General features: G+C 39.1%; 1 protein-coding gene across 1 annotated transcript in view; it reads left to right on the top strand.

The window, feature by feature from the left end:
• Window positions 1-26,727, top strand: part of arid5b (AT-rich interaction domain 5B) — an 83,904-nt gene that overhangs the window by 37,378 nt on the left and 19,799 nt on the right. The window contains exons 5-6 of the mRNA XM_030441783.1: window positions 23,773-23,936; window positions 25,344-25,611. Of these exons, the coding sequence (XP_030297643.1) occupies window positions 23,773-23,936; window positions 25,344-25,611 (432 nt within the window). The remainder of the gene's footprint in view (window positions 1-23,772; window positions 23,937-25,343; window positions 25,612-26,727) is intronic.

Raw genomic sequence — 26,727 nt, 5'->3', positions numbered from 1 at the left:
AAACAGCTCTGTTCACACCGTCCTAGAAAAGCATTTTCTTGAATAATCCAATTAGTTTTTAAAGTGCACCTGTTTCCCCCATCAAAATCTGTTCGTGGACATCAGTGACAGCTACTACATGTGTGAAAAAAGTTCTATAGAGTCAAATGTGGCTCCAGATTAGTGCTGGGCAACACATCGATATTATATTATCATTAGCATGGACATTTTAATTTTTAAAAAAGTTTTTTAAATCTCAAAATTTGGAGAAACATGGTTTTCACTTGACTAAGCTAAGAAAGGCTTTTATTATAATGGTCATTTGTCTGTATATTAATGTAAAAAAGACAGTGTTCAGCAGAAACTGGATTTCATATATTTGTTGTTTATGAGTCATTATGAGGAAGTCAGTTTTCCAAAGTTTTGATTAAGTTTTGTTTGGAGATCATTAGTTTGTGTGCTGTGGTCCCTTCTACTCGTTACTCCTTTTGTCTCTATTATAACTGTTTGTCCTTTTTGACCTTTTATTGCTCATCTAAACGGAACATACTTCTAATCGATGGTCTTCTAGTTTAGTTAATTAAGACTAAAAGACTAAGATTAGAAATTCAATACAATACAAATGACCATCATTTACTTTTAATATGCTTTTTATTTAGTCTCAGTTCATGTGTCCCCAGGCGGGTCTCTCTGTTTACGCGCACAAGTGGCCGCCATTCAAACACCCTCACCAGTCACACCTATGAAAAGCATTCTGTGGTTCCAGTGAGGAATTTTGAAGTGCTGGAACATGTCTATTTGCCATTCACGGTGCTCACCCTGCCGCTCATGAATCCACACATTTTATTAACCCCAAGCTGGGCTAAAACAAAGGAATAATGTGATTCATCTCTCTTTATATTTCCTCTGCTCGGTAGCACTGTGGTGCTCAGCGGGCTCTTGTGCAGCATCAATTTGACATTCACAGTAACGGCTCCTCTGGTCAAAAGTCATTGTTTTTCTTTTCCTGTAAATTTGCCAGTAGGTAATTGCATTTTAAGAGAGCGTCAGAGGTGAGACCAGAAGGGAAAACGGTTTTAGGCATAGGAAAATAAGTTATGAATAGTAACGCTAACATCCTGTGGCTGCTGTTGCTCATTCAGTTGGCTCAATAATGCCATTCCTCTGTGAGCCACATTTAAGCTAAAGGTTTATTTTCAGAGCCTAAGGGAGCTCTACTTTTTTTTGACTAAGGATTTCTAATGTTATTCACATGAAGGTTTACTAGGTTTGAAGCAAGCTTTTATTTCTGTTGGAATTGCTGCTGGGAGACTTGTTTGTGATTTGTTTCAAAACAGCAGAGCCAAGTCATTTCCATTACTCTGCCAAGTGAACTAAAGCCTCAAGGGCATCTTACTTATAGGCACAAACACACACATGCTATGTTTGCACATATGCACTCGGAAACATACACAACTGCTGAGTAAAGTTCTCCTGCTATTTACAGGCTCCGTATCAAAAAGCAGCTATAAACGCCATATAAAATTCACCTTTATGCTAAATACCAGCACTGTGGACACGTTGGAAGTAATACTGTGCAGCTGTGAAATATTAAAAAGTTAAAATTTGATGTGGGGGAACAATTTCTCCTGTGCTTCTCTCAATGCTAATTCTGACCTTTTAGATTCAGCCAAATCTGCTGTGGCAGTTCTAATAGCCGTCCGTCTTGTCTAGGCTAATTCATGAAAGTGTGTCAAGCTACCTCAGGGGGTAGAGAAGACGAGAGAGGCCTCAGGAAAAAAAAAAAAAAAAAGTGCCATAGCAGATTTTTCAGGGAGCCTGTTGGTACAGTATTGTGTGAAATGTAGCCATCAGAATCAGATGAAAGCTTGTTGGTGAAAATCTAGTCTATTCTTGGTAGCTCCGGTTATGTATTCAGCACAGCACCCCAGTAGTGAGGCAGCGATTAACTGATTTCACTCTTAACTGTCAAGGTTTTGTCACCGTGAAGGCTCAGCCACAATGACTGTTTTTATGTTCTTGCTCTCACAGAAAAGACATTGTGGTACATTATTTTTCCGTGTTCAATCGTTGTACAGGGCGGAAAATGAAATAAACACAGAACACCTTGACTTTACGGCAAGATGCTCAAGATCCCCATCCAGATACCCATGTGAGGGTGAAGTACAAGTAGTGATTTCAATGTTGATTTCCACTGGAAAGCTTTTTGATATTCAGTCTGAACATCTAAGATGTCATTTCGCACTCTTTTCATCCAGCTGAAGTTATATATAATTTACCTCAAAGTGTCACAAAAAGATGTGTAATCATTTTGATAATTTGTTTATTTCTAGGTTGAAAAGAGACTATTGATTAGTGTGCACAGATAGGCGAAATGTGGCGTACGCAGATGATGTGTCATATAAAATGTCACAGATGTGAAACGATATAGGCTGGAGCAAAGCAGGTAGTGTAGATGAATACCAGTATTGCAGATCTCTGTGAAATAGGGTCTAAATGTGAACGTTGAATCAATGTTCAAGTGTCTTTTCATTGGTGACCCCAGACCGTTTTTAAAACGTCTTTTCAACAGAAAAAGGCTCACTGGGTACTTCAGTGGCAAGTTACTTAATGAAACACTGAGTTGGAAGGGAATTAAATCCAAACGTGCCACCCACAATCAACAGAGTAGCAATGAGTTAAGAGTCGGGCTTTCAGTGTGATGTACAGTGAACCAACGGCAACAAATCAGGGAAAGGAGCTTTGCACGTAAACACTCACCAAAACAGCATGTAATCCCCTGAAGGGCATAATACCTACATAAGAGTTCTCTCAACATCTTTCTCTCCATTTGACTAAAACTGCACTTTAACTGGACTTTTTGTTTGATTGTATTATTATATATTATTTTGGGCTGTAATATGACCTACAGGGAGGAGGTCATGGGCGGATCAAGGAATCTTTTCTGACGTTCAGTAACATTCAGGATATTTCTGGACATTTTGGAAATTTCTCTGGGATTAATTCATGGATCGTAATGAGAGAAATTGGGCGTATTTAGGCAGTTGGTATCTACAGTGTATGAATGAGTATGAAAGGGGACTGTTGTTTTATTTTTATTATTTTTAGTTTTAAAAGACTGTTAAAGATAAAAGCCAACAACGAAAATGTAGGGACCAAAACAATAAAACCTCATATTACAAATGCCTTATGATCCTGATTTGTCTTATCTTATCAAGACATATAGTAGTCAACAGTTTATGTTTTTTTTTATCAAAACACATCTAGTTTACTCTCATTCTTATTTATCTGTTTATTTTGGCGGTGAATTATGAAAAATCAGCACGTTCCGGCCGCTCCTGTGTACATAATGACTCTGATATCCTCAATATTTGCTCTGACTTTACTCGATGATGTAAGGTCGTCCCTGATATGACAATGACGTTTGTCGGAGACTGTGCTTTTTCCGGCCCCATCTATATTCATGTTTTCTCGTCCGCGTCAGCGGCGTGCTTTTGAACCAGCTTGAGTGAAAACTGCGGTTGCGTCAGTTACCAGGTCTTTAGTCCTGTGATCCATATTTATGTTGAGCATCGCCTGTCACCCCTGCAGCTGCTTTCCTCACGGGGAATGACACAGTTTTTGTTTATAATTATCATGCATTCTCTGCCAGCGTGGATTGATTATACCCAGGCTACTTTGTGTCCCCAATTTAATTTCTTGCCAGGAGGAGTGTAACACCACTGCACAATCACAGAAAAAGACGACCCATATTCTTTACAGCTCTTATTGTGTGAACATACTGAAAGGAAGCTCTTATACAAACCTTAAGATAAAGAAGGTCTTACTAACTCTCCTGTGCTATAATAATAATGGCATTACTGGGGCTCCTCTGCTGTGAGAAAAAGCCAGAAATAGTTTCGAGTGGGCTAGGCCTTTGCAGCGCTGAATGACAAATGACAAGGTTCAAGGTTTTGTTATTATTAGTTGTCATGGTTCTCTGGAGTATTACTCACATTCACTTGGCATGGATACTGTATGTGTGACAAAGCAATAACATAAACATTTGTAAGCTCGACCTAGAGGCGCTGTTTATCATATATTTAAACTGAGCATCTGTCATGGAAAATATTATCAGCAACATTCCTCCCATTTTCTCCGATTCAGTTCTGACCTTCCTCTCCACCCCGTCAGAAACCCAATACCGCATGTGTGCACGTAGCTTAAATCAACAGCATTTTGAAAGTTAGTGAGGTAATCACGTTTGAAGCAAAGCAGTTGAAAGAAGTAGCCCCCCCCCCATCGTCCCCTTCTTGCTTTTTCTCATTTGTCCTATATTCCCCAGGTCTCTTTCCTTGGCACAGAAACTATATTTTTCATGCTCAGCTCAGTTTGTTTTGTTTGAAATCTCTCTCACTCAGTGCTGGTTTGATTTTTATTAAAAAGAAACATTTTCAGTGCAATCCTTTGGAATCCTTTTTCGTAATCCTCCGGGGTGGGAGGAGTATAAAAAACTATTTATTGCTTCAGTATATTAACATTGTCCAGATGCACCGATCAAGAACATAATTTTACATTCTATTTTTGTAATGCGGTGTGTGCGTGCTAGTTTTTGTACATCTGTGGCTTTATTTGGTCGTGCTTTGTGTGTATGTATGAGGATGTTTCTGCATGTCTGTGTGTTTGACAGGGAAAAAAAAAGATTTCCTTTCTTCTCACTGAAACTGGTTATAGAGGAGGAGAGAAATCTGTAAAGCAGTAAACATGCTTTAACTTGTAGATAATATCTTTAGAAACATTCGGTCCTGCTAGCTTGATTGGGCTGGGTCACCAGATGAACATACATCATGATGTTATTGTTTCCACAACTTGAACCACTTTCTCGCTCCCTCTTTAAACATGAAATCAGATTAGATCAAATATGCATACGCCAATATCGTCCCATGACAGCCCCGTCTGTTAATGTAATAGGCAAACTGCTTGCTAAGCTCGTGTTTTCCCATCTCCTCTGCAGATTTGTGTTAACCACCGGCCCATGAATTTTTCATCGTCCATATGTCATGGTATACAGAGGCCATGGAGGAGAAATTTTGAGGAGAAAGAAAGAGTACATAATGTAGCTGTATAGTCAGATTTCATCATAATGACACCAACTGTGTATAACAATGAAATGAACATCTGGTGAGAGTCCACTGATATAGTACAACATCATTTCTTAACATATCTGTAAAATAAAATGTTTACAAGAAATGAAAGATTTGTATTTTTCCAGTATAATCTCTTTTACACAGCATATAGCTCGATATGCCATGCTGAGCACTGGGAGCAGGATGTTTCTTATTTATTATTTATTATACCAGGTACACACACACACAGAATCAATCCCGCAGTGCTACTTTAACTAAAGCACTTTCTTTGACTGGCGTCAGCAGCATTAGCGTGACTTTTTGGCTGAATACTGCACAATCTTCCTGATTATCCCTATTATGTCACCAGCAGCACACCAGCTCTACACGTATTGCTTTGCGTTGCTGCTGCTTATCTATTTTTAGCAAACAGCACAGATGAGATAAACAAGCATCTGGCTATAGGCGAGAGCCAAATCAAAGGTCTGGACGTGTTATTTACAGTGCAAAGGTTGAGGATAATTGATGAGAAGACGAAGAAAAAGCCCGCAGATGGATTCTTACTTCAGTTGTAAGGGTCATAACATGACATGATCTCCTCAATTTTTTAAATCCTAATTTTACCCCCCACATTTTTACAGTTTCAGTTTGATTTTCTCACAAAAATTTCTCTAAACAGTGTCCTCTGCCTGTCAGCCGTCAAAATCCAAATGAGAGAAGAGACGAGTCATTAGCCACAAGCTTAAGAGCAGCAGTGAGAAATTTATAGACTTCACATGTTCTGGGTTTTGCCTCTCACGCTACATATGCTCAACACTCTGAAAAAACATTGCAACCTCCTCGTTGAAACTGTGAAACCTGTGAAAAAATAGTATCAAAAATAATATTACAGATCCCCTCCACCTGTATATTTAGGCATACATGTAAATGTTTTTCTAATGTGCGTCTGACATGCACACAAAGGCAATATAAATGCCAGGTTAAACTCCTTAAAATGGCAACAGACATTTTCACATGACTCTGACATCACTTCACTGATTCCTTATCGATCAGCAACTGCAAAGGGCAATAGATAGTGAAAATCGGGACACATTTCAAGGTGTAACAACATTTTTTTAAAACCATTAGCCAAGGTTAGCATTCAGCCACTTCCAAGCTATCGTTAAGTCACATTTTTACGATACATTGTCTTTTCAGTTGCTGATCAAGCAGTTCAATCATGATGATTTGTCAGATTCACTATGTTTATAGGAGTAGCAGGACAACATTTCCCATGTTTGCCTTGAGAATATGGTCAATTCCTTCCCCCTCATTAAAAATTCCAGAATATATGAATATACAAATACTTCACAAGTTGGCTGCATACAAAATGTCTTCTCTCCTCTTCACTGCAAAGTCCATTCTCAGTGTATGTGTGATGTCACAAATCATGCCCCTAGAAAATCAGCTTTCCAGTGTCAAACTCTGCATACACTTATTGTTTCTACACAGTGAAGCTCAAACATTCAACTGTAGGAACAAGAAGAAAACATATTTTTGACTGGAGGGGGCTTTAAATATTAGATAAGGCAGTAAAGGACAGTTGCCTTTTTAGTAAAGATCCCCCTGGAGAATAAAGCGTTTTTAAGTAGGGATCATTTACGCAGCATTTCTTCTTTTGTTAGACTACTATTAATACGGAATGCAGGATATTACTGATGTCACTGAAGTCTCTTAATTTATGGATTTATATACTCATGTAAAGTGCAGGATAAAGCATCCACATATTTTAGTTTGCTCTCAAAACCCTTGCATATTTTACTTATTTATAAGACTTCCTGGCATTTTTTTCTTTACTACAGTGTGAAAATCTGTGTGCAGTAACATAAAATGTGCTTTTATATAGTTTATATCACCTTTTTATAGTCAGACTATCATCACGTTATTGCAGCCGTAACTGTTATGAAATCTCTCCTGTTGCCGCATTTAAGGATCCTTTGACATATATATCTCTATCTACCTAACAGTGATTTGGTCTTTACATAAAAGTAAAGACCAAATCACATTACAGTATTGGATATGTGGTACAATTTCCTGTCATCACATTGTGTATTATGAATCAAGTGGCTGACTGTCAAACACTGGATGTTGGAGCGTGCTGGAACGCACCACTAAAGAGTTTTCAGACTGGCTCCTGCTTGCAACTGCGATACCAAAACATGTCGGCAATGAAAAAAATAAAATAAAGGTGTTAAAGTGTTGACTGTGAAGGATCACTCAACAACATTTCATGTCTCTGCCCGTTGATAGTCATAGCAAGCTGAATGCCTCAACTTCAGGAAGTCAATATATTGTAGTTTAAATGTTGGTAGTGAAAAGGCACAAACTTGTCCTCCTGCAGTAGGTGATTATCCACTTTGTTATGATGGTTCCAAATAATTTGACAGGTCATTATCAGGCTTGGTGATAAAAAAAAAAAAATTTCTTTCAAAGCAGTGTTGTAATTTAAACCTCTGATGAATTGCAGAGCGTGTTATTAATTACTTTACACTTCAGCTGACCAGTCCAGCCTGACCTCATTCATAATGGCTTAGATGATTACTCCATTAATGCACTTGTCAAATAGGGAAGAAGCACTGTCGGCAAGCGTGATTTAAATCGAGCACGATTATATTTACACGCTGAAAAGATGTTGTAAAGGACGTCACATTGAGTCATATTATCACAAAACATCAGATGTGAGTTCCCCTGAATGTGCCTAATACAAATTACAGAACAGCATGTTGCAACCTGGAGTGAGCATGTCTGACTCATCATCAGTGTAACTGTAGATGCTGTTTACAGAGTCTGTCTCTGCCAGCGAGGCTGCTGTAGAAACAGCCCTCTTAAGCCTCTGGGTTAAAGTGTCGAGGATCTTTCACACGTCTGCAGGTAGAGGCTTGTTGATGGTTGTTGTCTATGAAAAGAGCTTGTGTAACTCAAGTGACGTCGAAAGTCATTGTTACACCGCTTAAAACATGATGGTAGCAGAGGATTACACTGTAACTGATGGCTGTGATTGATGTTTCCAGTTTTCTTTTACAAAATGATGCAGAGATTTCCTGGAAAAGAGAACGCCTACATTAACAATGTCATTACTGGCAGCTAATTTGAACCTTTTTTTTTTAGAACACTGCTGTGGTAGGGGGAGTTTGAGATCAGCGATCAAATGTAACTTAGCACAATTATTCGAGTTCTGGACTTAAGTACAATCTTGAGGTAGTATTTCCAGATATCACAGATATATAAGTAATATATACTGAGATATTATACTACTGTCGTCCTGTATTGGCTGATATAAAAACTTTTTTGTTTTTATTGAAAATATTGCAGATAAACATACTCAGGCTGATTTAAGGTTGTTAAATTTCCAGGGAAGTTTACCGTTTCCGTGCACTGGTGTTATTATATACAATAAAAGTTTATTGTTAAACTGTAAATACCCTGCCCTCCTATCTTTAGTTTATGATAACCACAACAGAGGGATCACGGCAAAGTGTTGGTGTTTATCAGCCAATATATTGATAATGGAATATTTACTCCCACATACTGGTATTGGCCCCTAAAACTGCATATCGATCAGGCTTTAAACTTTAGTAATTAATTACTTTGCAGATTGCATGCTGCATTAGATCAGGGAAGCACACTTTGAATTAATTCATTTACCAGGAATTAGGCCAGGCTGATAATCAGTCCACTACAACAATTGTATTTTACATTTGATGCTTAATTACACTCACTACCCACAGAAATTACTTTTTTAACCAATTGCATTTAATATCAGACACTTTACTCAAGTACTATTTGTATGAGTGACTTTAACTTCTACCAAAGTAATGTTTTAACACACAATATCTTTACTTTTACTCAAGTATCACTTTTGGGTACTTACAACTCTGATTCAGGTCCTTTGCTTTGAGTCCTGCCTTAAATATTACTTTAGTAAGAATATGTTAGTATAATCAGGAACTGACTGTAATACTATTATATAATCACATCATGTCTTAATAAAAATAATTATTTTCTTGTGTCAATACTTTTTGCAAGTAACAATAGTCATTCACTGCAATATCATTGCAACCTGAATGAACCTGAATATTTTTTTTATTGTGATATTTAAGGCCATGTCGTCCAGTGCTGTTTTCTACAAAGCTCAACCTGACACCTTCACACTGCCGGTACAAACCTCAAGATGATTAAATGATATGATATAAATGATATATAAAGAAAAGCAGTGTATCTTCACATTTGTGAAGCTGGAACCGTGATATGTTTTGCCATGAAAGTTGTTGCCAATTAATTTTCTGTCTCTCTGCCACTTAATTAATCAGCTAATCAATTCAGCTGCCAACTTTAACTTAGAAAATAATTGTAGTGAGCAATATTTCCCTCTGAAATATAGTGGAGTAGAAGTAGGAAGTGACTTAGTTAATATAGCTTTTGAATTTGAAGCTACTTTCAGGTCAGTGGCTGTTTTTGAATTAATTGTAGATGATCTGAATAAACTCCTTTTATATCCCTAAAATACAATACATTAGCATATAAACAAGGAAAAATGAGATGAGAAATAAAAGTATCCATTGGCCCATTTTGTCAAGGGAATGATGATTATTTGTAATCACCCCGGCTTAATGCTTTGTAGCTTTTCAAGATGATGAAGTCCCCATGATTGGGCTCATTGGCCAACTCTATCCCATCAAGTGTAACTAGAGCGTGATCTATTAGAATACATATGTTTTATTGATGTATGGGCTTCGTGTTTATCCTGGCATTCATTTATTTATAGGTCGATGCTGTGATTTTTTTTTTCCTCCAGTAATGAATAGGATAAGCCTTGAAGCTTATCCACTGCTCCCTTTCATCTCTCCCTCCCTCCCTCCCTACCTCCCTCCATCTCCCTCCCTCTCTCTCCTCTCCCTCTCAAAAAGCCAAATTGAAATACTGTATTTTTAAAGCACTGGTCCTACTGAGTTGTTGCTGCAGTCTGTCAGTATCAATGATGTGGAAGCATTTGAAGGTTATCCCGTTTTTAGCAAATCCCTCCACATTATATAACTTTGACTCTGTTTTACATTTGGCCCTCTCGGAACAACAGGGCGTGTATTTGTGACAGTCCCTCTGTGCGCTCTGAACATTTCCTTTGCAGAATAGGATTTCTTTTTTTCAATTTCCTCTCCTGGAACAATAGCCGTTAAGAACCACTTGCTTAAATTTAAAGCGACGTGTTCACTTGTCGGTTATTCACGTCCTGTATTGTGTTGTAGTTTGTTTGTTGTTGTCTTGACAGCAGAGCAGCGCCGTTAGTTATTGCAGATTAAACACACACAGAAATATGTGTGACTTCAGCCAACACCAATGAGATTTTTCTGGTATGATTCACCAAGCATATGTGTGTGTGCGCGTTGAGCTAAATACTTGGTGATATTATTAAGTTCTCCAGGGTCAGAGGTCACTGCATTCCTCAGTGTGTGTGTCAGTCAGTGGATCTGGGTTAAGATTAAACCACGCCATGTCTCGAATGTGATGTGTGTTAATAAGTGCTTAACAGGCGACGCTACCATCATGTGGCGATCACATGAGGTGGACAGAGCGAAAGAAAGAAAAGAAAGAAAGAAGGACGACATGGGAGAAGAAGGAAGCTTATATTTTACTGCAAATTAAGTTTGTGAGATTTCCCTTGTAAAACATGCAGCTCTGTGACTGCGTGCCATAATTTCCTATTTACTTTACAAATGGAAAGCTTGAGCTGACAGCCTTTATGAGTTTGCGCTGTGGCAAAGTACACACATTCACACCCCTGTCGAAACACACACCCGAATGAATCCGATGAGAATGATTTCATAATCCGTCGCAATAATAAACTTCTTTGAACAGTTTAATTGGCTCTTCCTGGAACGGCACGGCTCCGCTTCATTTGATCTGATGAAAGAGTAATGTTGCTTCTCCCCAGGGGGAGCATGCACAACAGCGCACAAATAATGAATTAAGAGCACTACCCCTCTTTTTTTTTTTCTCCAAATGACTGCAATAATAAAGCAAGAAAAAATTATACTGCACTCACACCCTTTTCCCCCAAAATTGCTTTCATGTTTACTTGCTTATGTATTTAATTTGCCAAGCTTGTTTTTAAGTGAAAATAATCCTGATTTCCTGGAAGGGTAATGGATTTAGGTCACATGGAAAATTGATTGTCAGCTGAAAGCGCCATTGTCATTAGAAACATTTGGAAAGGATCCAGAAACATTCCTCATGTGTGATGCTGTGAAAAGTCACACTTGCTGTACACTGTTCAGAAAATGCTAGTACATCGAATAGCTGGCGTTGCAAGGAGTAAATTTTATTTGAAGGCATGCAGTGTATGTAAAATGGAAACTGAAGTAGGCTATGCAAAAAGGGAAAAAGGAATATGTAAAATTGAAACTGACAAAGTCATGATGGTTTGGGGAGAATGTCCTCGTCTGGCAGCTGAGGAGTATTAACAATGACAGTCTGAATGGAGAGTCTGTGTACAGCAACAGTGTGGTCACAGGAATGAGATCATTACTGGCATGTGCACATACACTCTCATATTTATTCTAATATTACAATGGTGGGAATATTCCATTTACTTCTGCTAATTGTAACCCCTAACATGCCTGATCCTGAGGGCAGGGAAATCAGTGTAAAACCAAAACCATAACCTCAACCCAAATTATCCTCAATTCTGTCCCTAAAAAATCTTCTCTCTCCCTCGCCTGGCTTGGCAGGAAATCCACACACACACACACACACACACACACACACTTCAACAAGAAACTCAAAGAACGATTGACACGATATTATAAGTGTGAGATAAAAATATGGGAGTGTATTTTTAATGTCCTGGTAAACACACACTTGCCGGGATGTGGGCTTGTCTCCATGGCAACGCCAGTCAGAGCGTGCCCGGCGTAGCGTTATGACAGGTCTCTCCTGATGATGATTGATAATTACTACCTGACTTGTTGTCCCCGTCTCCACAAACATATGGCGGGAGCTGCCCTCCGCCGTATATCTGCCAAAATGTTCCCTTTTCTGATAATAGCTTTTTAATGTTGCATTTTGTTGTGCATGCAAAGCAATCACACACCACCACCACCACCACCACCACCACCCTACGCTCCCCACCAACCCCACCCTTTTGTAATTACATTTGCTGCCGCTCACATAATTATTACAGAAAGGAAAGAGAAATAGATAGGAGAAGCAGGAGAGCGGGAGAAAGTCAAAAAGAGGCGGTGGCGGGGGGGGAATTGATTTCACTTTGAATTGATGTGTTCCTCCCAGTGCTGCTGAATTTAAATTTGACAAATTGTCAGGATCAACACAAAGAAGCAGCATATTTTTTATTTATTTATTTTACGGTATAGTCACATATTAGAATATAAACACCAGATAATAGCAGGAGTGGTGGGCTGGGTAGTTTAAAATGGCAAGCGAGACTCTTTATTCCATATCCGCGTGCGCAGTATTTTATTATGCGGTGTGTTTGCATGCATAAAGCTCATATTTAGATGCAATTGGAAGCAATCTTGTTATATTCACAGAGGCCATAGACGAGGACATCAGTCTATAAACATGATTTATCTACTGCACACTATCTGCCGAGGCATTAGCATAGACCCTCCATTGTGGATCTTATTACCTGACTGTATGCAGAAACCTCAGACTAAGACTTCAGACCTGACCAGCATTTTAAACCTCAGCCAAACTCAAATGAATCATTAAACTGGCTTCAGTTAGTCGTCTTCTTAAGATTTTTGACTCACTTGGACCTGAAAAACAACAAATTGGGACAGTTAAGATGAGTTTATATGATAAAAAGGAGTTAATGACTTAATTAAGCTTAAGTTTGCCTATTGTCTTACATTTATTCTCTTTGGTTTTCTTGTACATAAGAGCCAGGAAGGTTGCATTTTTAGTCGTGTCTTTTTGTTTGTTGGTTTGTTTATCAGCAGGATAAAGCCAAATCTAGTGAAGAATTTTCAACAAAACTTGGATGGAGGATGGATCACAGCCCAGAATAGACCCCATTTACTTTTGGTGGGGGATCTAGGAACTTTTCTGTCTCTCTATCTGTAATATAATATAAAGCATGGAAAAACACGCACATTTAGGTGGCTGTTATCTGAGAGTGAGTACAATTTGATGTGGATCCAAATACAAATCTGGATCTAGCAATTCAATTAAAGGCTTATGATACAAACAAATATATTTAAATAAATATAAGCATAAAAATCATGAAAATATAGAAACTCACTTCCCGGAGAAAGATGATTGAATTTTTAGTCTCATGCATTCCAACCATTCCTCCCATCTAACAGTGGGCAAGTGGTGAGGTACATCCTGAACTAGTCGCCAGTTCATGGTTGGAGTTAACAATCAACCATCTTTTAATTCACTTTAAAGTTACACAGTATTGCTTTGAAAATGTTTGATTTGATGTCGAATCAGGCGAGTTTGAATTAAAGGGGACTGTTTGGCCTTGGCAGAGGTATGCTTTCTACTGGGAGCCAATCTAGTTGAATTATTATTTTTCTCTATCTAAACAGTTTATTGGCCTCAGTGACCTCAGCTTCCAGGAACAGGAACATTATCAGTAACACTCTCACTCATTATGTCCTCTCTTCCGCAAGCTAAATCAGATGAACTTATTAGGCCCATGGTGCCTGATTTAACATGCCTATAGCGCCATATGGACAGGACAGCTCGTCCACCTATATCCTATTGGTTCGTATAATGCGTGGCGCACCTGCAGTGGAAATGCGAGTCATTTCTAATAGTGTGTGATTGAGGTCTGCCACAGGCTACGGCAACAGACAGGCACTGTGAAGGAGATAATGATGCATGCACACACAGCTGTCAGTCAGCCAGCTAAGGGGAATCGTCTTTGAGGGAAATAAAAACAGACTGTAGCTGATATAATGCAGTATTTGTATAGGAAATGATGGGTTTGGGAAATAGAGTGGAACAGGGATGTCAGAGCTGTTGCAACAAGGAGAATCGATCTAGAGAGAATATCCCCCAGACCAGAAAATCTCACATGGATTCCTGTCTTTGCAGTGTCACTATATTTGTATGTTCATACTGAACACATGCACATATAGAGAGTGAGTTTTATGAAAAGATGCAACCAAATTGCTAAATAGAAATATGTTTTATTACACAACAAGTGGTAACCACACAGATATTTGGTTTAATTTGTTGAGGGGTTCTGTCTTCACCTCTTAATAATGGAGGTCAATTTAATTTAGTTTGTGGTGCTCACAGCGCTGAAAATGACATTGAAATAATCATCACCATCTCTTTCCAGCAACAGTGTCATTTTTGTTAACTCCGGTTAATCAACAGATATTTGAGGATTTATTTCATTTGGTAGAAAGTGGTCGGACACATGTTTGTTTATTTAAAGCTATATGCAAACAGATATTTTTGTATATCAACAATGGATCAAGTGACATGAAAGGGATCACTCTGCTCTTTATCACTTCACTCTTTTGCCACATTGTTTTGGTTTTGCTACCCACAATGTTTCTTTTCACCCAAACCGCTCTCATCGGCCTTGTTTCAAGCCGCAACAGGCAGCTGTTTTCTGCCAAAAACCTGTTCACTACCAAAAACATCAGACTGACAAAGTTGGCAGCTAACACAAACCCCACTGGGTAAGGGTTACAAAAAGTGTCCCAAAAAAGATTCTCTTTTTTTTTATCGTCACAAAGACAATTTCATGCTAACAAATGCTGAAACACCGTGATTCCTCATCAAAAGTAGCTAGCTGCCAGCCTTCTTGCCTCCACCTACATTCATGGCAGTTAGCTCATAAGTGCGTAATGTGAACGTGATACGACACGTCTTGTTGAAATGTCAATGTGTAACACAGCCTATGACACATGCAAATGTGAACATATCACTGGTTTGCTGATACAGTTTGCCAACATTTCATCATGGGACTGGGCTGATATTTGCCTCAGGGGCTGGTTGTGACCGAAAGAGAGCTAAAAGAAGACCTGACTTACACACAGGGAACATGTTGTTTAACAGCCTCCAAGAACTATTCTGGAAAGCAATAATTTGTCAGTGTTGCCTTTTCAGCTTGTTCTGCTGCTTCTGAAAAAAAGCAATTACTGCGTTTTTAAATGAAATTTTCAGAGATATAGAAACAAACAATAAATACCGGTATGGACTAAGTAGTACATTGCTTTTTAAAAGAGAGGCTGTAGTAAATCAACAAGTGATGAGCCTTTTGAGAGACAGACCTGTCTACAAGAAGCTGTTGGGGACCTGAGGATGCATCTGCTGCACCTCAGGGGACTGTTGTTAGAGCTCTTTTAGTAACAGGCTGGACTAATCCCTGCCTTTTACTCAGATGCATGCTCTAATAGTCTTGTATTACAGTGATTTTCTGTGTGTCAGTAGTCAGGACAAGAGATCCTGACACAGGTGCTCTCTCCGAGCACACCACTGTTCATTGACTCTGAACGCGGGTGAAAAATATAAATTGTCACTGTAGCTGCTCGACGGTGTTTATTCCTTTTCCTCTCCATCTGTCTCTTTATCTCCGTCTATCCTCTTTCCTCCCTCTTTCGCTCCCTCTGTTACATCGGAAGGTGAGGTTGTTGTTGCTGAAGGCCGGGCAAAACTTGGATGTGTTTGTGTAATAACAGTAACTAGTATCCATTGTCACGCCTAAGAAGGAGCCAAATGCATTCCTCATTAAATCCAGAAAAGCTCTCAGCCACAGGAGTATAAAAATATCTTCTTATGTTGCAGTTGTGGGTGAAAACAGGCAGGAAAATAACACCACTGATGAAAATATTTCAGTGTTATTGATGTGAAATCCGCCTGAGGTTGCCCTAATATGAAACACTGTACTTTTTAAATTCAGCTGTGAAATGTTTTGCACTTTATCAATGATGATCTCCCTCTGTATAATTATGAGAAATTAATTAACACTTGTATCATCTATCAACCTACGGAGGTTTTGATGATTAATAAAAACAGTGTACTCTGTCCACCCACACACTCTGTCTCACTCTGTGGGCGCATTGTGTAATTTCTGGTGATTACAGTGATAGAGATGCTTGAAGTATTACTGTTCATTACATTTTTTTTGTGCTGTCAGTGTGTCTCAAATGGCTCTGTGCAGGAACGTGCCTGGTGTGCAGGAACAGAGGAATAAGTGCTGTCAGATGTGACAAAGTGAGAATTATGAGCACCTCAGATGTGCCTGTTTTTAGTACGCGAAATTCAACGATGGACACAGTCAGCAACAAAATGATAAAGAGGAGTAGGTGCGGAAGACTCACTACTTTAAATATATGGAAAGAAAGCTTTTCATTTGCATACATTTTTATTAAAGGCGCCCTGTGGAGTTTCTGTGTCCCGTGCAAATCATAGATACTATATGTCGCAACTTAACGTTCCTTCAGATTAAATTTTTTAATTTTATGTTGTGACAACTCTCTCACTTTTGTTCTGGTTAGGTTAAGACTCAGAAACCACTTGGTTGGAGTCAGGAAAAGATCATGTTTTGGCTTAAAATACTGACCTTGGTGTCCAGACTTCCTGTCAAAAATATTTATCTTTTGTTTCCAGAAATACAGCTCAACAGTGTCTCGAGATCTCCTTAAAAAAATCTGGTGGTGTCACACTTATAAATGCTCAAACCCCATGGTTCCTCATCACAAAATATATCCAGTTTTGTCACCACAAAGACAGCTGGAAATTGTCCCGAGGTGTCATTAAAAATATCAAGTGGTTTCACACTTGTGAAATGTTGCTTAACTCCACCACCGTCCCCTCCAACTCCCGAGATGAATGTCATTAAACTTTAAATGTAACCTTCAGTAAATTACATGAATGTCATAAGGTTATCTGAAAATCTTGGCCAGTATATGTTGTTTTGCTGCGACTGCATTTCCCAAATCTCTGCAACGAAGGAAGTGAGTGAAATGTTATCATGAGCCATTATCAGAACTGTCGCTATGAGAGGGATACTGGAATTCCCCTTTCATTTTGCTTAAACTGTGTGGCAATAACTAAAGCCAACACAGATGAATGTTGTCAACATTTTTATAAACTCCTCACTACTCTCATCTGGATTTCGGTTGCTGGCCTGTAGTTAGAGATATTTAAATGAGTCAAACTGAAACTGTAAAAGTTTCTTGTGTTACTGAACAGCATTTTCAGAATCTGCACAGGTATTTAATACCCCATTCTGCATCTTGTTTTCTTAAGATGGTTTCATTCATTCATTCATTGTTTTTGAACAGGATAATAAATATATTGCACCAGATGTAGCACAATGCTAATCATCAGTCATTGTCCTTGGCTTTGCACATATAACAATATAAAAATGGTTAATAAACACACCTGTAAGACAAACAGTGTGTATCCATTCAAGAAGGCCATTATCACACCTCAATGACAACGTGAGTGTCTTTCAAATGTTTTTAGAATTAGTCTTGACTAAAATGAACACACTAATATTTAGCATATATTTTCTCCGGATTTTCGTTGTCATCAAAAAAAGCAGTTTGAGCACGATGTGCCCTGATATTTCGCGCAAGAACCCCCATTGTTTTAATGTGTTTGATAACCGAGGACTACAAAGAAAACTTTCACAAGTTATTTACTTAGAAATGAGCTCGAGATGGAGACATGAGCACAAAAACACCTCCTAAAACTCTGGTCAGAAACACACAGTCCTTGAGCAGAGATACTTGAAATTTCTCCAACATCGGAGGTCTTTGATGTATAGTGAAGACGCGCCGTCGCCTGTCACTACCAGCTGAGGAATCAGTCATCGCTGCCTTTTTTATATTCTCTCTGGTACTGTTGCCTTGCTGCTTTAGAGCCTCCCTTGTCACATCCCCGTGCCTCCAGTGGAGTTAAAATGTTCCACCAAAGTGTAATATCACTTCACTGATCACACATTTAATGCTCTGCTGCTCTACAGATTAAAGCCTGAGTCTCAGGAGTTGCATCAGAGACTGTTTTGTATCATGATTTGTCAGGTTTTATTCACCATTTGTGAAGTTGTATTTACTTTGGTTTTCATTCTGACATGTGCTATTATTGTTCCCCATTTATCATATTTTCATCTCATGAATCATATTCCCTTTAATCCTATTTAATTCCATTTAATTCTCGTTTGAGTTACAAAACTCTGCTTCTGTTTCCCATCAAAGAAGTTCCCTTTTTCAGGACTGTTATTGCTTTCATTTTTACATACATGAAAATGCATCTGCCCAGTGCTTACACAGTTTAAATACTGTCTGTCATGGTGCCTTATGTTTTATGGCTGGCTGTAAATTTCCAACGCACCGATTGTAACCCTGTATGCCGGCCCTGAGTGACCTCCTTTGTCTGTGCGTGGGCGTATTCATAGGTAAAGTTTCATTTGCAAATCCATACCAGGGGAGGGTTCCTGCTCACCTGCGCGGATAGATATCTGTCCTGAAGCTGCGGTCATTGTGGTCTGCACTCATAGGTTGTTTTACATATAACTCTACACTGTGTTTGATAAAAAAAAATCCTTTAACTCATCTGCTCCTTCACCATGTAACTCATTAAGGAGTGGCTGAAAAATGACTTAGTGAATCTCTCTTGGAGAATTCACATTCATCGCTCACTGCTTAACTAAGTCAAATAGTTACCAAATGCTTGCTCTAAAGATCTGGTTCAACATATGTATTGCTCCCTTTTAGCCATTTCATCTCAGTAAGACATTACTTGTTCATATAAAAGATGAATTAGAACTACAAAATTGCACTGTAATGTTTTGTATTGTGTTCTTTCCTCTGGGACATAATGTACTGTACAGACACAGCCCTGTATTTCAACATGAATGTTACCTTTGGCTGCGAGCTATGCTGATAATTGTTGAGTGGGTGTCAGGCCTTTAGTGAATTTGCAACCAAGTGAAATGACAAAATATGTCAAAACATGTTTTTCACCTAGCAGCGCTTGTTTTAGTCATGCCTCACTCATCATCCTCCTCCTCCTTCTCCTTCCTCCTCCTTTTTGTTTGACCTTGGACCTCATTACAGTGTGAGGAAGTTGAAGTTAAACTGTCGAATTAAGAGTGTGATCGAAGACATCGGTGGGTATTTTGTTCAATGAAACTGAAGATTCTTCTTCACAGTTTGTCTGCATGGGGGATATAAACTCTTAGATGTTGCTCCTTCACACCTGAAGAGTCAGAACAGTTGCTGCATCCGTAAATTGGTCCGCGTTTATTCCGCGCACAATTTTCCTGAATGTTAATGATTGCGCTCCAACGGGTTTTGTAACCCTCATGTCGGACCAGGGTTGTTTTTGTCTGGCATTAGTAACTTTTACACTTTAGTATTCCTCAACAACTTTCATAAGTGATTTATTTCAGCTTGACCTTTATCAAACTCCATAAAATGAATGATCAACATTCATAACAGCCTTGTTGCTCATTTCCATAATATGATTACTAAGAAGATTGCAAAGAAGATTTCAAAAAAACAGTCCCTGTACTCCTCATTTGTACTGTTTAACAAGAATAAAAGTCTACTTGCTTGCAGCTCTGTGAATCTGCATTAGGCACAACGGTGCTTTGAGCTAAATGCTAACAATCTCAAAATCACAATGCCAACATAGTGATGTTAAGCAGTACCAATGCGTTTAGGATGTCAGCATGCTTATATGTAAAAAATATGTTCTTTATTGTCCCCAAGAGGAAATGTTGCATTGGCAAGAGTGCAGCATACAGTTGTAATCAACTTGAAAACAGTACATAGGTGAGACATATACATACATTAAATTCTGCTGCCAGAGACCAGAGTTATTTTCACCCTGTAGTATGATCTTAAATCCTACATTTAACCAAATACCTTTTGTACCTGAACCTAACCAATCTGCAACAATTTCAACTATTTTATGGAAGGTATATAATCATAGACCAAACCATTATGCAATTTATTTTGATTTGATAATGGCACTAGATAAAAAGAGGATCACCATATAGCAACGCATCCTGAGAAAAACATGACTTTTAACTTCATGGAGGTGCTAGAAGAAAAATCAGGGAATCAAGACAGTTATTAGGAAACATCATCTGTGAACCATGATGGTCTTGTGGTGTACCGATATCCCTTGAAATGGCTGTTCTGACTGTTCTATAGATAACCTGTGCAGACATCTGCAGTTGTGACGGATGATTTCAGTCAGAAGTTTTATTCCAAAATGCTAAATGAAAGCTCGAGTTGGCTGCTCATCTGCTAAAATACATAAAAGTATTTCTTTCTTTTCAGAGCTTTTTCAATTTCTGTTTGCCGATCAAATACAGGAAAATGTGCACCATCGGAGCGGTTATTTGTCCATCTTCTTTAATGAGGTGTTTTGAAATCACCGTCCTTTTAAAGAGGCAGTCATTAAGTGAACACATGTAGATATTGAGCTTTTTTTCCTTCACTCAATTTTGTGAGCGTTATCAGCGGAGGCATCCATCAGTCGAATTCTCCAGTCGGCTTGATATGTCTCTCCGTTCCCAGCAGCCTCTCAATCAATCAGTCCATTTTGTTGCGGTTCCCTGTGGCTCTACTCTGTTGATGCATAGAACCGTCAGAACCCTTCCTGAGCTGTCTCTAATGAGTTTTTCATTATCTTTGACATCAACTGAATGGCAATGAAACAGAGGTTTTAGGGGCTGTATTTAATTGAATCTGAGCGGTGAGAAATTATTAGACAAAGCCGTGTTGTAAACGCCGTTAAGAGCTGAGAGCGTTCGGTTGCAACCGGGGATCAAGTTGTCAGACTGTGCATCTCGCTGCTGACTTCCATGACTCGGGGGTTGTGCTCTGTGACAAGACATGATGGATTCACACCCCTGGGAATACCTGTATTTATATACTTGTGTGTGTGTGTGTGTGTGTGTGTGTGTGTGTGTGTGTGTGTTTGTGTGGCCTCACCTCCCTTTGACAAGCCCTGATCCAGAATGCTGTTCACTGCTGTTCAGCTTCATGTGTGTGTCTGTGACTGTTGTGTCATTTGTTGTCTTTGTGTGTTTGCGTGTTTTTGTATGCCTTCTGGGGTTTGTGAAGGACCAGGCAAGAGTCCACTGGTCAATTCAAGGCATGTCTCCAAGTCATGTTGACGACCCAGATGAGCAGAAAAGCCACAGACTCAGAAATAAGTAGCTCGACGGGAAGTAAAAAAAGGGACTTGGCTTCGTCAGCAGCCGTTTTTTAATGTCAGTCTGTAGTGCCCATTTTTGGCCTGTTCAGAGAAGTATACTTAAATTATCTCTTTCTTTTCTGGTACATTGACAAAAACACTTATTGCCCACATAAAGGTAAAAATATCACATCTCCCAGGGTGCTGCAAAATCATTATCTTGTGATGTTGGCTTTGTTTTTCTTTACAGACTATAAATGTCTATGTTTCCATTCCAGAAAATCAATCTGAGCAGAGTCAGATTTTCTTTGTGTTATTCTAAAGCTGATGACTCCTCCCTTATGCAACTCCGCCACGAGGAGAGCGAGCAGATCAGCAGTCCTGCACAACTTCTGCAGCAGAGAAAGATTGACCTTGTGTGCCTGTTTGTGTGTGTTTACAAAAATACATGAATGCACCATTTGACCTCCAGTTTACAGTAATATCCGCTCGGGTTGTTTCACCGTGCACAGATTGCGCTCTATCAAAAAGTCAATGAATTTAAACTCGCTCACAGCCGTGTCACAGTGTGTTATGCGGTAGTGTTTTGCTGTAATTGCAGCTTTTTCTTACGCAGCAGTGTTTGACCTGATGAAAAATGTAAACAGACAGGCAGGTTATGTAACATAGTGTAGGGTGTCAGGGGGGTCAGTGATTGGACTAAAAACAGAAACGCAGTGGGAGCGTGACCCGTGCGACGTTTGCTTTAACTGATGTCACATGTTAAATAGAAATCTCCTGTAAGTCAAAACCTGTCTGTTACAATGTTTGTGTTTGTAGAATGCACTGACATGTATTCATTGGTCAGATTATATCAGCTTAAAGCACAGTTTATGATTTGTTTTTGTTAATGTATTCCTCTAGCTTCTGCCACGATATGCTGCAGTAGAGTATCCAGGCAATAAATTCAGCTTATGCTCAAAAATAACCATAAGTAAATAAATAAATAATAAGGGTTTATGTAATTTCTCAGCATTAATGAGTAATTGGCAGAGTAAAAGAGGCTGAGTGAGCAGCAGAATGAGAAAGAAGCGAAGGAAGAAACACACCCAGTGCTTTCTAAGTAAAGATTACAGTGTTGAGAACTTGTTTTTTTTTGGTGCCAAAGGGATGACAAATGCACAACAAATGCCCTTGGAATTTTCCCTGCACTGTTTCTCCACGGCGTAGCGGTTGTGAAAATAACAACATGAAGTGATAGGTTGCTGAGTCGTGATCATTTTACCCTATTTAATGACTGCCTCTTTGTTTTATGCAGCTCCGGTGTTATTGTAGCATTTTCTTGATGGGAATTTGAGCCGACAAAAATAATCACAGAGTCTTTTTGGCAGAGAACAACCTTGGATGTGATTTAATTGTCATTGCAGATGGAGAGAAAGAATGTTGACGCTGTGAAATACGTGACTGAACTTGGATTATTTGAAGTTTCTCTCTTTCTCTCTCCCTTTCTCTCCCTCCTTTGAGCTTATCTCTGTTTGTGTTGCTGCGTGGAGGCAAGGCTCTCTGCCAAGAAGTTACATTACAGTCGCGGGTTGACATAAACGTGGGTGTACAAAGGACTTGGAGGGCTTAAATACTTTATTGTGTGTGTAATGTGAACTGAGCAATTATATCTGCCAGCCTTTCAAACAAAGAGCTCCTATCAGGCAGGTTCATGTGTTTTTAATTAACGGCGTTCAGCTTTAAGACATGAGCAGGCCAAACAGGGAAATGGAACCATGATGATCAGCACATGTGACGTGTTTTAGTATATGGTGCATTTCTTTATGATGTCGCTGCTGATGACGAGGTGATAACTGTGAAATCCTGCCAGGAAAAACAAGACAAAATAGAGCCACACTATATATGCTGCTGTGGTGAGAAACACATGCAAGCTCTGAGTTTTTGAAGCATTGGTAATAAATATTTCTCTTAGCAGGAACAGTTTGTCTAAAATGTCTTCCTTTTTGTGGGTTTGTGGGTTAACCAGCATCTGTCATTGACAGTAATAAACTAATTGCTTTGACTGGTACACCGCCCTCATCTGAAATCTTAAAAATACATCTGTCTGAATTTAAATGTAGTTTCTCTTTTGGGCTGAGAGGGAACTTGAGGACCGTGTTTACTAGCACATTGGAGCAATTTGGCAGCCTGCTGCCCCCGTTCAGCACAATGTTGCACTAATCCAGTTTAAAAATAATTAGCTACAGGCTAGCAGGCCTGTGAAATTCCTTTCCCTGTAAAATGTTCCTGTCATAGACTCCGTCCTCTTCAGCTAGAATGTCAGTGTTTCCAAAGAGGAAATGCAAAATGTATGTCTTTTATTCTTCCTCTCAGATACATTATATTAAAATAAGAACGTGAGAATTATGTTGGCAACAAAGAGGTGAAAATAAAGTGTGATTTAAAAAAAAAAAACAGTGCTGCGTCAGCGCACATGTTTCCACCTAAATGGATGTTCTCATTGTCACTGTTTCCTCTTCCTTAGCTCCCAACCTGAAGGGGCGACCTCGGAAAAAGAAGCTATCCAGCTCTCAGAGGAGGGACTGCCAGGGTCACGCTCAGGGTCAAGGGTCATCGGGGTTAACCCAGGGGTCAACAGCAGTGGCAGCACATGACCCCTGCAGCCCAGAGAGCAAAACTACAACTAAGGTAAGATGTGATCGAATGAATAGTCAGTTAAGATAACAAATGCAAAGAAATATAGCAAATCATGCAAAATGAATTGCACACTTCAAGTCCCCTCTCATGCAGCAGCTCTGCAGTAATGACATGCAACACCTAAAAATGTGTTGTCAACCAACTGCTTTCCAGGTCCTTGTATCTTCAGTTAAAGATCAAGGCTATAGTATTTTATTTATTTATTTCCCCAGACAAGTCACTGTGAGAGACACAGTAGCAGCACAGTGCAGTGTTACACTCTGTACAGCAAACGTAGTAAAACTTATGACTGCGAAGGCCACATGTTACAGAAAGGTTAACCAAGTAAAACAAAGATGTAGTACATGTGTACAGGAGAGGGGCTGGTTAAAGAAACTAAACATTTTTAATGAAAGATACAAATTTTATCAACTTTTAGATAAAAATATTCTTTCTAATAAATTTGATATGTGTTATAGTATTTACAGGTCTCGAGGAGTTCTACTGCATATGTGAAAAAGTAGCACAAAGGCTTTTGTAGCTCTAGAGGAAGCTGCATGTAATCTGATAAATTGCCTCCAGTGATGTCACTCAGTGGTTAAGTTGCATTCTGGGTAATGTAGGCACCAGATTTTGTAGTATGGCACCCCTCTAACATAGTTGGACTACATTCTTCTTTCTTTTTAAATCCTGGTGCCTACATTACCCACAATGCTACTTTACCTGACTGATTTATTCAGTGAGACATCCATCACGGAGTAGGTACTGAGTAGTGACAATCTCTCTGTCTGTGTGGCTTTTCTCTTCCTCTGACCACATGAAAGTCATTTAAACAAGTACAACATGAACCCACAGTGGAACAAGATGTTTTCACTTTCTTTCCACTGCATTCACCAAAAACATCAGGCACTATTGTGAAAACGGAAGAATAACTTAACTACAACTAAAATCATGCTACTTGTGGGAGAACATTTAGAAACTAATTTGCATTAGAAACAAGTAAAATCATCATATCCTGTTGTCTGAAACTCTGAATAATTCGATTCTGAGTTTCTGTATTTTGCTGTGCTTCTTTGTTGTTTTTCAAGCCCTTATCTGACATTGGCTGTATTATTGAAAGGGAAGGAAATATCTACTATAAAAGCCCTTCCACCGCTGTTATTCCTATGACCTTGGACAGTTGAATCAATATTAGCAATTCTCTCTCTCGAAGAGTCGAACTAATATGCGCCTAATCTGTGATGACAAGAAGAGCCACTCCATTGATAATCAATGAGAGGCTGCGTCTGTGGCCTGCAAGGATATTTGTTTGTGCTTGAACCCAGACACATTTCATCCAAGCTATCTGACATCATTTGAATAATGCTCCGTTAAGGGTTCAATTTTCATCCACCAACTCTCTATGCTCTCTCCTCGCAGGTCAAACCCAGCTGTAAAACGGTACCCAACGGAAAAATAACCCCGGCAGCCAAACACAAGGCCAACGGCCTCAATAAGAAATCGTCGGCTGAGGAGAAGGAGCGAGGGAAGGAAAAGGAGGAGAGGAACGAGAAGGAGGAGAAGAAAGAGGAGGAAACATCAGAAGAGAGTCGAGCAGAGGAGCAGACTTTCTTAGTAGAGCTCTACAAGTACATGAAAGACAGAGACACGCCCATAGAGAGGATCCCCTTCCTCGGCTTCAAACAGAGTGAGTAGGACAACTTATTCTCTTATTCCCTCACCGGCAAAAACATGGAGTAGTCTAGCTGAAACTCAATAGTCTAATAGTAAAGTTTATGTGGATGCATTCGTATCTGGGTTATTTTAGAGATTTAGGTTATAACATTGCCAGCTGCGTACCAGAGGAAAAAACACACGAAGGAACCAGAAGAACAAATACTTAATTACTGTACTTAAGTAGATTTTTCAGGTATCTGTACTTTTTATGCGTATTTATTTTTTTTGACAACTTTTTAGTGTTACTCCCTAAATTTTGACACCAATATCATTACTTTTTAACACCTTATATTTTCCTTACTCCTTGTGTTTTGCACACCACCTTCCCAACATCATAAGACTGAATTCAACCTATCAGTGCAGATCACAGATCACAGATGGCATATATAACAAGACGGGAATAGAGATAGAAACATGAATGAGGAGAAAAGACGTGTTATTCTCTCGTATCTGCAGAGCTCTCTGCCTGGATTTTCCGATTTTCAATTTTCGATTTGCTGCTCGCGACGCGTCAAAATGTTGGTATTTGAATAAAGAGTGTGTTTACTTTAACCATCTGTTGTAGGAACAGGCGTAAAAGTACCAAAAACTGTTCAAAATGTCCATACAAAGAGAGAAAAAACACATTATTTAAACTCTCTTGTGCTTGGAGAGAACAAACAGAAGTTTCAAATTACAGTTCAGATAGCAGAGTGAAGCAACACTCTGTAGGTCATTAAAATCCACACAGGGAAAAACCCAGCGTGGATTTTAATCAGCATCTCTAACCACATGTTATCTATAGTGCCCCCCTGTTGTGATCAGACGAGGAGGCAGTAGCTGCTTTACAGTCAAGTCAAGGGCAGACTTTGTCCTAACTATCCAGAATAAGAGAGCTTTAGGAGAAGGAGGGGAGAGGGCTGCCAACTACGGCAGGCATGACGCCCAAAATCTCTAAATGACACCGCTGTTAAAAAGTAAAACAACACATTCAATTTGTGGTAATAATAAACTAGAGGAATAATTGTCTGTGTTGAGAAAAATCCCATCTAGCGGTTAGTGAAAGACTCCGGAGGCTGCCTGTCAGAGCACATTTTGGCTGGCTTTT

The sequence above is a fragment of the Sparus aurata genome, chromosome 15 (genome assembly GCF_900880675.1).
Source record: "Sparus aurata chromosome 15, fSpaAur1.1, whole genome shotgun sequence".
Taxonomy (NCBI): Eukaryota; Metazoa; Chordata; class Actinopteri; order Spariformes; family Sparidae; genus Sparus; species Sparus aurata.
The sequence above is the reverse complement of the archived record's forward strand: the minus strand, read 5'-3'. Positions and strand labels throughout refer to the sequence as shown.